The 13,626-nt window shown below is 37.7% G+C and overlaps 2 protein-coding genes across 6 annotated transcripts in view; one reads left to right on the forward strand and one right to left on the reverse strand.

Moving 5' to 3' along the window:
* The first annotated feature begins 3,171 nt into the window (after positions 1–3,171).
* Positions 3,172–13,626, forward strand: part of bnip2 (BCL2 interacting protein 2) — a 24,062-nt gene continuing 13,607 nt past the window's right edge. The window contains exons 1-12 of one of the 5 annotated variants that reach the window (XM_017033323.2): positions 3,172–4,368; positions 6,343–6,438; positions 6,568–6,638; positions 7,015–7,191; positions 8,688–8,870; positions 9,494–9,596; positions 9,675–9,806; positions 9,905–9,991; positions 10,212–10,310; positions 10,651–10,686; positions 10,758–10,852; positions 11,670–11,931. In XM_017033323.2, the coding sequence (XP_016888812.1) occupies positions 4,004–4,368; positions 6,343–6,438; positions 6,568–6,638; positions 7,015–7,191; positions 8,688–8,870; positions 9,494–9,596; positions 9,675–9,806; positions 9,905–9,991; positions 10,212–10,310; positions 10,651–10,686; positions 10,758–10,818 (1,410 nt within the window). In that variant the 5' untranslated portion in view covers positions 3,172–4,003 and the 3' untranslated portion in view covers positions 10,819–10,852; positions 11,670–11,931. Of the gene's footprint in view, positions 4,369–6,342; positions 6,439–6,567; positions 6,639–7,014; positions 7,192–8,687; positions 8,871–9,493; positions 9,597–9,674; positions 9,807–9,904; positions 9,992–10,211; positions 10,311–10,650; positions 10,687–10,757; positions 10,853–11,669; positions 11,932–13,032; positions 13,101–13,626 lie in introns of those variants that run through there. The other 4 variants (XM_025056523.1, XM_008311782.3, XR_003049958.1 and 1 more) reach the window with 4 other exon arrangements.
* The window catches only part of LOC103380025 (beta-1,3-galactosyl-O-glycosyl-glycoprotein beta-1,6-N-acetylglucosaminyltransferase 3-like), a 2,004-nt gene continuing 1,608 nt past the window's right edge, over positions 13,231–13,626 (reverse strand). The window contains exon 2 of the mRNA XM_025056337.1: positions 13,231–13,623. Within this exon, the coding sequence (XP_024912105.1) occupies positions 13,231–13,623 (393 nt within the window). The remainder of the gene's footprint in view (positions 13,624–13,626) is intronic.

Here is a 13,626-nt window from a genome sequence, read left to right on the forward strand (position 1 = left end):
AGATAATTGTTCTCATTGACTTGAATAATTATTTGTTTGCTGATTTAATTATTTTCACATTTGGAAAACAAATGAACATGTGCTTCCTGCATCTAAGCCAATGCATACATGTGGGTTTACTTTAGCTACAGGACACGCGCTGCAACCCAGTCCTTATGGGTCGTACCTTTATGAACAAATAATGAGTTGTTCATTTTTAAATTAAAATTTTCAGGCAGACTCGTAAAAAGAGTGGTTCTATATGAAATTATATGTCAACTTATTTTTCAGAATGACTCAAAATTAATACATATCACAGGAAAAAGGAGACAAAAGGTCATGATAAAAAAATCCACCCACCACCATGGGCTGAAAACAAAAGAACTTTGTGTTTTGTTTTGTTATATATATTTCTCTTCTTTTTATTTACTTAAAAATGAATTTAAAACAATATAAAAGAACATTTCTTTTTCAGTTTTCCATCATCTACCTCACTTCAAGGCCACCAGGTAAGCTCTCAGTGACAAACACAATGCCTCCTCACAGCAACATGGTCCACAGATCACTCTCTGGCTGCCGTAGCAACCGGTACAAATGATGGGAGCCAATTTAAAGACACTCACTACTTTTTTTTTTCATGCCGCTTTAAATGTTTTGCTCATTTGTTTCCATTAAATATTTCATCTTACCTTAAATATTCATTTAACTTCCTCTTTAAATTTTTCACCAGTCTTTTTGCGGTTGCTGTCTCCTCGCTTCCCTTTTAGGCTTCACTATCATGAATAATTATACAGCTACACCCAGAAAGAGATTGCATAAAACATGCACATGAATCCTTTTTGTCTTTTCTCATTAGTGATATACTTCAAGTAGCCTAAATACTTCCCGCTACCCCACTTATGGAAATTGATTTGAGAATCTTCCTAATGATTCTGCTCCACAAATAGGCGATGCCTCCCTCTCTGTTCATCCCTGCTTCGATGATGAAACCAGGGGTCTGCAGCAGGAGCTGATCTCAGATCTGCAGTCCATGTCTTTTTTTTTTACTATCTTTTCTTGTACAACTGTTTTTTTCCCACTTTGAAATATGTGAGTAATTTTGCCATTGCTGTGATTGTGAATGTTTTCTTTATCCTATGAAAATGAGCATTAAGGACCTTGAAACTGAAAATGTTTATGTGTGTGTGTGTGTGTGTGTAGTTTTTACCATTAACACTGATGCTTTATCACTTGTCTTTTCCCGGTGTGGAATGAATAAAGTTTGAACTAATTTCTTATCTAAGCTGCATTGGAAAAGACGAAGATTGGCACAGATTTCAGAATATGGTGTCAAATACTATAAACCACTGTTCTTCACGTTTGCTACAAACACCTTGAGGAACTTATTATTAATATTTCAATTGTGTGTTCCATTCAAAACATCACTGAATGGAGAAGCAGACTGAGGAGACAACTAGCTTTCGAGCCTCATAGAGCTTAACGTTTATATAGAAGTTCAGCAGTTTTTGCAATTTGAATATAGAAAAATAACGAAAACATTTCTCTAACTCATCAAACTTTTCTTTTCTACTCTTTTGATATGAATAGTTTCTACAGATTCTTATTTCAAAATGTGTTTATGTCTAACCAATTAAATTAAGTTGTTCAGTCAGGACACTATCTACCTTTGTCTTTTGCCTAATTAAAAAACAAGGTTTAAAGAAAATGATGAATTACTTTTTTTGTTGTTGTTTTCATTGCGTGTTCAGGAAATGAACCGACTTGTCTGGAAGTTGAGTTTGCATCTAGGATCATGTCTTTATTAGTGCAATATGTGTTAATGCATTAGTCTGACTCCACTGATTCATCCTGGCTAAACAGGCAACATTTGTCTTAATTTGTAAGATAATTGCAATGTGACTCATTAGCAAACAGCAGCGTGGCAGAAGGTGGAAGGGAAGCACTCTTAATTTGACTGGATTATCATTTTGTGATGACGCCTAATGATCCAGCAGAGTAAATAGCAACGTGTTAATTAGGAATCATGCTGAATGAGCCGCTGCACACAGACGAGGTATTAGCTAACGCAGTATCCCAATATTACATCTGTACACGTCTTCCTCTTTTTTTTTTCTACCACAAGGTGTGTTTACAAAATACAAATTACTTTATAAGTCCTTAAATCCCAAAAGGAAAACTTTCATTGTATCTGTTGCAGTGTTAGTGACTGTAGATAAAAAAGGGTATTGATTTAAGTTTGATTAAAAAAAAACGTACACATTCCTAACTATTTAGAGAGGGTCAACAAGGACTTATCTAACAGGAGACGTATACAACAAAGAAAAACACTATTTTAAAAATGTCCAAATTACTACAGAAACAAAGATAAATAAATAAAAATCACAATAGAAAATGTTGAAATGAGTCAGTAACAATTAGTTATGACTATGATAAAAAAGATACATTTTTTCTTTTCACAAAGGCTCAAATTCTGACTGTACGCAACAAAGCGTCCTTCATTGTAGAATTTAAATGGCTATCTAACTCCATCTAGTGGCCAAGATCAGACCGTGGTGAAATAAAAGTCATATTTCAAAGAATTACATTTTGTGATGTTTAATGAAACAATCAAAACGTTATTGATTGATTGATTGATACATTTCCACAAATGTGTTCTAAACAAGTTCAATGAATACATTCGTGTGGTTTTATCAATTTGTTATTCCACAAATTCCAAGCTACAAAGTAATGGAGATGTTGTTCCACACCATCTTTTAATTTTAAATAGGGATGTCCGATATTAACTCTTATTAACCCAGGCATTGTGTGATCGGGTTTTCATTATCAGAGGAAAGGCCGATAACGAGTCTTACAGATATGACATCATTATGCTTATATCGGGACGATACTATCGGTCGGCCGATTTTATTGGACATCACTAGTTTTTCATAATTTAATTAATTTTCTCTTCTGCTCTTCATTTAATAAGTGATTTAAATTGTGAATAGCTCTTTGAAGCACAGTATAGGGAAACCAGGTTTTTCTTCTGTTGAAGTTTTATTGTGAATGATTAAAACTTGATGATGATTAAAAAGTCACCACAATCTGTACTGTGACACTCTTGGCTTTATTGAGTGTACGTGGAATCTGACAGTAAACTGTTGTCGTCACTAGAGGGCAGTAAAACAGATCATGGAAGAGACGAGACAAGCCGGGGAGGCCACTTTTTGTTGTTGTTGTTGTTGTAGTAGTGGCAGTTTCAATGGCCTCACTTGGCGCTTTTAAAAAAGACTCCGATGCGATAAAGGCACTCTACCACTTTTCTTTTATATTTCTATTTTAATTCAACTATTTTAGTATACTTTTATGTCTTGTTAATAGTTTCTAAGTGAAGAATGAGTTTGTTATTGCGGGTAAGTGACGGGCAAGTCTGGCAACCCGCAGAAGGCTGGCCACCTCTCACAGCTAACTTACGACGTAACATCACAAAGTTTCGGTTGAATAATATGAAAGGCCCAGTGAGTTAAGTCAGCAGCTTGGAACTTTGTTCTCATCATGGAACGTTTAAACGCCACGTTCTGGTACGGTTACAGTTTTATCAACTGACTTAACTCGATTTGACTGACTAACATGGATGTGTTGACTGGACGGCGTTAGCCGAGTCAGTTCAGAGCCCGAAGGGAGGACGGAAGGAAGGAAACTGATAGGAAGGGTCGCTGTGCTCCGTTACATTTACAAAAGCTAGTGCAGTTTTTGGTCACTGCTTGAGTTAACACCGTGGCGCATATAGAATATTAACTCCGTGGGAAGTCGGTGAGACTTTTAACATTCTTTGCTAAAAAGATATGCTGCTAGCAGGCACCGCTAGTTTTCAAACACAGTCCTTGCCAGTTGTGCACAAGAGAGAGCTAGCACGTTAGCTTCAAACTTTTAGGAGGAGTTGTGTTAATCCGATTTGGTGACCTATCAGAGTTGTTGACTGGAAAAACAGGCGCGTCTGTGTTTCACCGAATGACACCCGGTGACTGGAGTCACAAACAACCCCATGGCGTCGGATGGGACTGAGAGTGAAGCCGTGCTCAAAGGTTTGAGTGAAGTCAACTTGAACAATAGCAACCCTGATTGTGTCACACCCAGTAAGACTCATGATGTGCTGGGGAGAAGACACACTTCCAGCCCCTCGTCGTCTGGGGTGTCTGGAGAAGGCGAGGAAGAGGAACTGGATGTCTATCAATGCAGCACAGTATCCACAGGTAAAAATGGCGAAGAAACAACGCAGGCCGGAACAGTAACAGGAGTCGAGGCACAGGAAGGAACGAGTCCAGACAATGAGCTGAAACAGCCTGCAGCGAGAAGCTCCACTCCTGTGAACCTGTCCCAGAAAAACCCAATATCTGGACCTATGGGCAGGTATGTTATATGTTCACTCTCTGCTAGCTATTGTCCTCCTTACACGGTGGTGGTGGTCTTTTTGAAAACAAATATGTGTAATATATATGTAAATGTGGCATTTACTGCCTGTTGTGCAGATGTGTTCAACATGCAGCCAGTGGTACATCGATAATGTTAATGCTCAGTAACATTATCGGTCATTAAGGACTTGTGTTGTAGCATTAAAACACACAAATACAATATGTTTTGTAATGCAAACATAGGATATTTTATGCTATTAAGTTATCATTATTATCTTCTTCAACTTTCAGCTATTCAGATTTGTTGTTTAATTCATAGATGAGAACAAAGTATCCTCTCTTATATCTCTTCCCATCCCTGCACTGATTGCACAGAGCTCACCTTAGATCACAAATGCATCTGTAATTATGAGCTTTAGCTCTGCTTACAGTAGGGAGTCGTATTATGTGTGTGTTTACCTGCATTTATTTTATAACCACAACTCTTAGTGATCAAAAAATGTTCAGTGGAAGGTTGAAGCTGTTCCTGTGGTGCTCTTTCTATCTCGTCTATCATCTTCTGGACAACAAACAGTTGTGTGTAATTTGTGGCATTACAGTTTTGGTAAAACCCAAAAGCTCAGAGTTGATTAAATCTTTCATCAATTATGACTAAAACTCTTTGATGACTTACTGCAAGTAAAACCTGTTGAAAGGATGTGTATTAATCCTACTAAACACTCACTGAAGGAGGCCTGTAATGATGTTTTACACAGATGTGCAACATCAAGCATTTAGTGATGACAATTCAATTCAAACAGCTACATATTTATAATTTTTAATGAGGCGTTTCTCACACTGTAGACAAACATCTTGCACTCTACTGAAATAGAGGAACAAAATGAAACAAACAGGAAATGACACAGCAAATAGTACTCTGCATGAAGTATTAAACATTCTGTGAAAAAATACAGTAATTGTCAAGTGAGTTGAAAATTTGACTATGGGTTTACCCAACTCCAACATGATTGCCTGCCATTATTTACACATTCATTTGTCAAGTTATCGTCAGTTTGCCGGAGTGCACGCATGGGCCCTCAAGTCTCAGTAACCCACATTCCTGTGACACTCAGAACTCTCCCGCTGCTGGGCTTCAGTTTATCTGTACTCTGGTGATTAGTGCATGAGTTAAGGACTCAGGACATGAAATTCTATAAAATGCCAAGAACCAAATGTCTGGAATATTTTATGTCACGAATAGACATATTTGTTTGTTTGTGTTTGTGTGTGTACTTGGTGTGTCAAAAAGGAGGCTGTGAGACTGATATGCCATATTTTACAACCAATCTTTCAACAGAAGCCTGTAAGCTTATTAACAGGCTAATAATCTGATTAGGTAAGTGGCCACACGCCAGGGATCTGAGATCATTGATCTACCCCAGGGTGCCTGCACTGTTTTGGCCTAGGAGCTACTACTATTCAAATGACCAGGCTAAAGTGATCTGCTTACTTTAAAAATGTTAAATATATATTTACTAATATAAACTAAACATATTGTATATTTACAATACCTGTTGGGCTCCTGGTCAAATGCATGAAGCTGTAAAATAGTTTGTTAGTTTTATGAAAAGGTTCCCAAAATCTTTCTGCATGTGGTTAGGAGTATTGTCAAGGCCTCTAATGTTGACAGGTTGGTTCAAATTCTAAACTATTTCTTTATAGCTTTATTTTAATGTCAATTAACTTTAAAAACGTATCAAGAGGAACAAAGGACCAAAAACAATGCAGGATTTGACTCTTGGAGTATTAATAGGATTTCAGTGTTTCTCTCTGAATCCTTTGAGGAATTAATAAGCAATTGATAATCCTTACTTACCCAGGGCTTTCTTACATTTTTCTTTTCTGACAGACTTTATCTTTTTACGTTTGTAATACACAGGATAAAGTGTAAAACCTGATTATTAATTTCTTTTGGTTTTTCCGTGGTTTCCAGTTTTGAGCGCCAGGAGTCGGTGGCCACGACCGAAGCCCGTTTACGGATGGAAGGAGTAGAACTGAAGGAGGAATGGCAGGATGAGGACTTTCCACGGTAAATAATCCTTGTTTTCATAATTCAGCGTAGATCGTAGCTTGATCATGGCATACGTGTAGCTTGCTTTTATTTTGAACTCACCTGATGTGCCACTGATTACCTGATCCTCTCACATTTGAACGCCAGGCCTCTGCCAGAGGAGGAAGAAGAGCTAGAAGAAGAGCTTTTTGCCGGAACGTCTGAAAAGGGAGACTCTGGTAATGAAAACATTTGTTTTAAAATAAAATAAAAAATTTCAATTCCTGTATGTCCCATTACATCTGCCATATCCATAAAGAGTAAAGTTTTTGTGTCTAGTGATGTTTGTATCTGAAGTTAAGGTAGTGTTTTGGATTCAAAATCTAAATCAACATTTGATTAATTGCACAGCCTTTGTTACACTTCGACAGAGGACAGACCGCTGTACTGTTTTTTTTAGTTCTTTTACTGTTCTAACTCAATCTTGCCTATTAAACACCTGAAACTATTATTTCACCAAGATCGTAAGCTACAATTCCTAGCACAGTTGCTATTAAGAAATTGTGTTGCTGAAATTCGTCATTAAACTTATTATAATATGAGTGTCTTTTCTAGACTACACTATCAGTCATGGCAAGAAGGTAAAGAAAAAACTTGCAGCTCCAGACATCAGCCTGACATTGGACCACAGTGAGGGCTCTCTCCTGTCAGAAGAACTGGATGAAAGTACAGAGTTGGACCTGGACGACATTGACACACCATCAGACAACAGCAACGAGTTTGAATGGGAAGGTAAACAACTTGTTTATCTATAGCAGTACTTCTCAAATAGTGAGGCGGGCCCCCGTGGAGGGGGAGGGGATGAGGGGTGAGATGTCGGGGGTGTGAGGGGCTCCCAATGGAATATGGCACACATATGGACCTAAATGTACCACTGCTGTAATGCATGAATGAACAGCAAGCCTCCAGTCACTAGGTGGCAGCAACTCATACAGTAGTTTCTACAGACAAATATATACATGTTATTCGGTTCTCAATACTATTTCAATTCGCAGGGGAGTGGGGGGGCACCAGTGGTTCTTAATTACTGTAAGAATCACTGGAGTCCAACCACATATTGTCGTTTTTCACATGTTGAATTTGAAAACTACCTTTATGAAATCTTAATTGTGCTATTCACTGTGTGACCGAACATTTTGTGGATTAATCCGTGAACCTGTCACACAGTAGTTGATGCTTTCCCACAGCAGCTGTTTTTCCTGCTTTTTGACCTCATTGGTATTTTTCCTTCAAAGGTTTTTTTAAGGTTTGACAAGACAAGTATTAACTAATTGTTGATGTATGATTTGTGAATATTTTTGTCTTTTGTCTGTTTCTTCACTGCTGCCCTCTGCTTTTTCACTGGGAAGAGTTGTATCCATTCTCTGCCTGGATACAGGCTGTAGGCCAGCAACAGGTTAACCTTTTCCCTGTGGTAAGGTCTCTGAGACAGATCCACTTTATTCTGCCGACCATGAGTTAATCAACCCTCTTTTATTTTCAAAAAAAAAAAAATCTGGTGTGATTTGTGTTTTTATACCCTTTGATTTCAACTTGATCCTCTGCATGTCGTTCCTATGCAATTTGTCTTGTGTGTTCCAGAAAATAATGTTTTTCAGTATGAACATGTTCATAGTTAGGTGATTTAACTTCAGTGAAATTTATCTTGGTTCTTTTTTGTGCCCATAATCATTTTCTTTACCTGTTTGTATTTTCTGGTGAAATTTTAAATTATCTGTTCAATGAACACATTGTTCTTGATTTTCCAACTTCATTTGTGGGAAACCCAGTGTGAAATCAGTGAAACGATACTGATTTACGAATGCACTGCATTTTTATCTAATTTTAATTTGTTTTTGATCCATGCTTCTCTCACGATCATTTGAATGTTTCATCTTTTTGTTACGCAGATAATCCTTTTCAGACTTCGCTGTAGTAGTTACAGGCAGATCCAGCAGGTGCTGCTGTTGCTGAAAAAAAGTAGACAAAGACAGTTTTTTGTTTGTTTCTTTTTGGGGGTGGGGGGGTGGAAGCATGTCACCTATCTTGGGGGGGGTGGAAGCATGTCACCTACAAATGTGAAATCTGACCTCACAGTCCACCAGGATCAACTGCAAGTCGTTGAAAAAATAAAATTGAATCAACGTTTATTGTTATTTTTAATAATGATGCAATCTGATATCATTTAAGAATCAAAACCATCTCTTGCAAATTCTCAGCTTTGGCTCTTTTTTTCTTTCCTTCTTTAGACGATCTACCAAAACCAAAAAGCACAGAGCTGCTACAGAAAGGTGTGGAGTCGGTTCAGGAGTACTCAGCTTCTGATGAGAGGGAGGAGGGCCGCCGCTGGAGGGTGTTTCGGTTTGCAGATCAGGAACACAGAGTGGACATGAAGGCCATTGAACCTTACAAGAAGGTTATCAGTCACGGAGGCAAGTATCAGGAAATTAAAGCAAGCATTTAAATAAGATAACTCCTTTATTTGTCATGTAATCAAAATTTGATGTACAGAATACAGTGCTAAAGTAATAGAGATATCAGCTTCTTGTTCCTTTCATTCCACTGTTGTGTTGCAGCTGCAAGTTATCATAAAATATCTGTTAAAATTAACTATTGCAGAAAATAACAACCAAACTAACTACAGATCAGTAGTTATGTTGCTGTTGTCACCATAACACACATTTGCTGCATAACCTAATATAAAGATGCAACCAAAGTGTGTTTATTAGCCCTGACCCTCATGTATGTTATGGATTCATACAAGTTAATATCTCTCTTTGACATAAACACATAAGAATGAATGTAAAGCCAGAATCTGTTGTAAGTTTTTGTATATTATTTGTTATTTCCAGTTGTGAATATTGATTTTATTTAGGGTTAGAATTGAAACCTGATTGTCATACCTGGAAAAAAGCAAAAATATTTAACCATATTTAACAGCCCCTTCTTTGACCTGTCATTATTGAGGATGGTGTCAACACATGGGCTTCGGCCTCAAGAAAGGAAATAGTTTGACCTTTCATGAACCTAACCTATTTGATTTTATTTACTGCAGGTTATTATGGTGATGGTCTGAATGCCATAATTGTCTTTGCTGTTTGCTTTATGCCAGAGAGCAATAAACCAAATTACAGATACATCATGGACAATTTGTTCAAGTAGGTGTAAATTTGACTTTCACGTATTTGTTTGCAATTCTTTTAAAACTGTTAGCTAATTGTAGTCCCCTGGAACAGATATGTCATTGGCACACTGGAACTGTTGGTCGCCGAAAACTATATGATAGTGTATTTAAACGGTGCGACCTCTCGGAAAAAGATGCCGACAGTTGGCTGGCTCAGAAAGTGTTATCAGCAGATTGACAGAAGGTCAGTATTACTCCCTGCAAAGATAAAATGAAATGTTTTAATGTGTCATTGTTAAACATTGTAGTGTCATCAGCCACAAACCTGTTTGTCTTGATCAGGTTAAGGAAGAACCTGAAGTCTTTGATTATTGTCCATCCCTCTTGGTTTATTCGAACCCTGCTGGCATTAACCAAACCTTTCATAAGGTACATGTATTGTTTTATGTTTATTTGAATTAGTGAACAAAGTTATTCCTTGTAAATGTTGGAGGCTTTTTAAGGCTTTAGTTGTTTTAGGGTAGACTGGTATTGTTTGTTAAAAAGGCAGTAGCAGAAGTAGAAGTAAAAATTGTATCTTTTTTATTTCTTTTTTTTATTATTCTGTCATTTTTAAAGACATTCTGATATTTTCAATTTTTTTTCACAGCACTAAATTTAGTCAAAAAATCAAGTTTGTGTACAGCTTGACGGACCTTGCAACACTGGTTCCAATGGAGTATGTGTCCATTCCTGATTGTATCAAGCAGTAAGTATTTTTCCCATTTTAGACTTGGCATTGTAAAAAAAAATGTTGTGGAAAAAAAAGTGGACATATGATGGGTTAACCTCATGAATGGACTGCTGGTTATATTTGATATAGATGTTATATACTTTTTTTTTTATCCAGAATTTTGTGTGTGTGTGTTATGTGGAAATGACCCCTGCTTTTTTCTCTTAAGTTGCTTGACTTAGTAACACTATTATGGCATTAAAAAAAAGAAACCTTCGAACTTGTACATCAAACTTTTCTCTCCTCTGGATGTTTTGTTTCTACCGGCTGCCAAATGTTTGCTTGTTTGACACTTTTCTCCTGCCCCCTCCTCAAGGTTTGACGAAGAAAAAAATAGGAATAGCCGTAAAAGGTACATGGTAATTTAACAATGCATTAATGCCGTGCACTAAAGCTAACAAAGGGTTTGTGTTGTGCTTTCAGAGACACATCCATGCATGTCCCTTTTACTTTTCAGCACCCTCGCCAATTTCTGAGCACGTGAGTGCATGGTCTGATCGAAAAAGCCCTGCTTAACAGTAAGGGGAATAGACAGTTTGGTCCATGTCAGATACCAAGTTCAACCTTACAAACAAATTACCCAGTAGAATTTGCAAAAATGCAAAAGTTATTTGCATTAAAATGTTATAAATATCATTACAAAGGCTCTGCAACATAGGTTGTTTTCATAGAAGACAAAACTGACTCATAACATATAAGGACAGCAGCAGGTTGATTTTTCCATTAACCAATTGGTGTCATTTTGTCAGAGCTGACTCAGTGCCACGGTGGTCTGTTTGGTTTTTGTGAACTGATATGACATAACTGGACGAGTGCATGTGGAGGAAGTGAGGTGTTATCACAGGGTCACATTTGGAGCTGTCCTCATGTTACCTGTCTATGTTTAACCAGGGCTTGAGTCACTGTGGTGTGTATGGTTGAAGGGTAACCAGGCCCTCACTAAACATCTGCCTGATGCTCACTGTCGCAGCTTCTTGTACGACTGTGCTCCCACAACCTACTGATGTTCAAATGGCACGTGTCATTTGAACATGACCAAAAAAAATTCATCCTTGACTTCTTACAGCATCCACAAGAATAAAGGGTCATAAAATAAGAGATATTGTGATAAGTTATTTACTCGGTTGTCTTTAGATCAGATGTTTTTCATGAAAGTTTCAATCATGAACAATGTTAAATGACAATGATTTCCTAAAGTAGTCATCAGCCCACAATACAGGCCTATATTCATTTCTAACTTGTGCTGAGTAACATATTTTCTTTCTGCAAACCCTTTGTCCTTTTCTAGTAACAGTGACTGCTACTGACTCATGGCTGTTAAATATTTGTGTGCAGGACCGACCAGGAAATGCATGGTAAAGTGGAGGTAGCAGCTGCTGTGCTTCCACAGTGAGCTCCACTCGATGCTGAAGGCTTGGGCGAGATGAAGAACCACAGCTACTCTTGTGTCTTGTGGATGTTGTGACTGAAAATTCAAATGTTAGCATCAGGAAAGTCCCTTATGCGAGTGCGCTGCCTGTTACATTGTGCTGTATATCTGTGTTAAGCATTTCTCCAACGTGATGCCTCAAATGTTTTAAAAATCTTTTCTAAGATCCTCTTATATTTAGGCTTATTTTATAGGTGTTCTGTAGTTATGTTATATCTACACATTATTTAAGGCACTCTCTTACATGGGTGATGCATGCTCAGCCTGATGACATTTATTGTACCTATTTATATTCAGAAAGGTGACAAAGGAGAGAAAATAATATATTTTTATGATTGTTCTGGTTTTAAACCGCATTTTAGACCTTTAGACCTTGGACCCACCGAGTAGCTTTTTTTTTTTTTTTTTTTTTTTTTTTTTTTTTTTTTTTTAGAAACAGGTTAGATGACACCCTTTCACGGATCACTGCTGATGTTCTCTGATTAAAAGTCTTTCTGGGGAAAATAACGTTTGTATCTCTTCGCCCTTCAGTAAACCAAGGAGAAAATTTTGGTTTTATTATTTCTAGTTGTAAATTTCTAGTTGTTGTTTTTTGGTTTTATTATTTCTAGTTGTAAACCAGATATATAATTCAGTATACATGATACAGTTAGAGCAAGGTTTAGCCCTAGTACCTATAGATGTGGCAGGTTATATGGTTTTAGTGACGAGCAGTTGATTGGCAACCACTCCAAATAATGTTATCGCAAGGATTTATTATTGTACCAACACCAGGTTTGGCAATGAAATGTTCTCACTGTACTTTGTGCATTATAGTGACTTCTAAATTTCGGTAGCGGCTATTATTTGTGACGCTCTTCCTTCTGAGGATCCATGGGCAGTAATACAAAGTTAATGAAGAAATGACCTCTCCTTGATGATTGGTTAGCAGCCCGGAGATGCAACGAATTTAATTGTAATGTTTGATTTGCAACAAGGACATGTGCAAAAGAATTTGAAAAGTAAAGTTTTATTGACAATGGATGTTAAACATGCCACGTTTATCTTTGTCACTCTCTAACTGAAGGTTTGTATACAATTATTTTCTATAAACAAACTGCAGCTCAGACAAAAACTGGCCTTACTAGGCAAGGTCACTGTATAACAAATGCACTACGACGGCAACTGTATTTGGTTCCACTCCATATATACAATCTACAAACTAAATAGAACTGGTTAATGCTCGTTTCCAGCCCTGTATTCACTGAATGTTGTTTCTTTAACCTGCAGCGAATCATCCTGATATTTCACAGATACATGCTGAGGAACACGGATAGACCTGTCCCACTTCATACAAGGTATATGCAATTTTCGTACTATCTGGAACTGATTGACGGTAATGTGTATAATGGTTTATATAAAAATTCAACAATAGAAAATTCAATATACCTGTTTTAGTACCACTGCCAGTATGGTGAACACTGACCGTTACAGGGACCTTGACAGCACTGATGCCAGCGGGTCGTGACCTAAAGATCTATGACGAAGCACTGTTTCTATACATCTAATAACGGAGTCATCAATTCCAGGATCAAACTTGTTGGCAAAAAGATGATGTTGTCGGAACAGCCACAGGAGGTCACCAGTCCCAAACACGCAGATGGATCGTCTGTAGGCACCGGTGCAGTCACCGTACGGGGCTCCTTTTCTCACATCACCGGTCAAAGAATCCCACTTCACCAAACGAGCCTGTGCTTGCAAGTCTGACGTATCGTACTTAATGTTGGCTGGTACAGATCCGGGGACCGAGGGCATCCTCTGGAACGTGGCCCACATGTGTTCGTCTGGGCTGTACGTGTCCTTCTCCCACTCAATGAATTTCTG

This window comes from Cynoglossus semilaevis, chromosome 6, assembly GCF_000523025.1.
Source record: "Cynoglossus semilaevis isolate Cse_v1.0 chromosome 6, Cse_v1.0, whole genome shotgun sequence".
Taxonomy (NCBI): Eukaryota; Metazoa; Chordata; class Actinopteri; order Pleuronectiformes; family Cynoglossidae; genus Cynoglossus; species Cynoglossus semilaevis.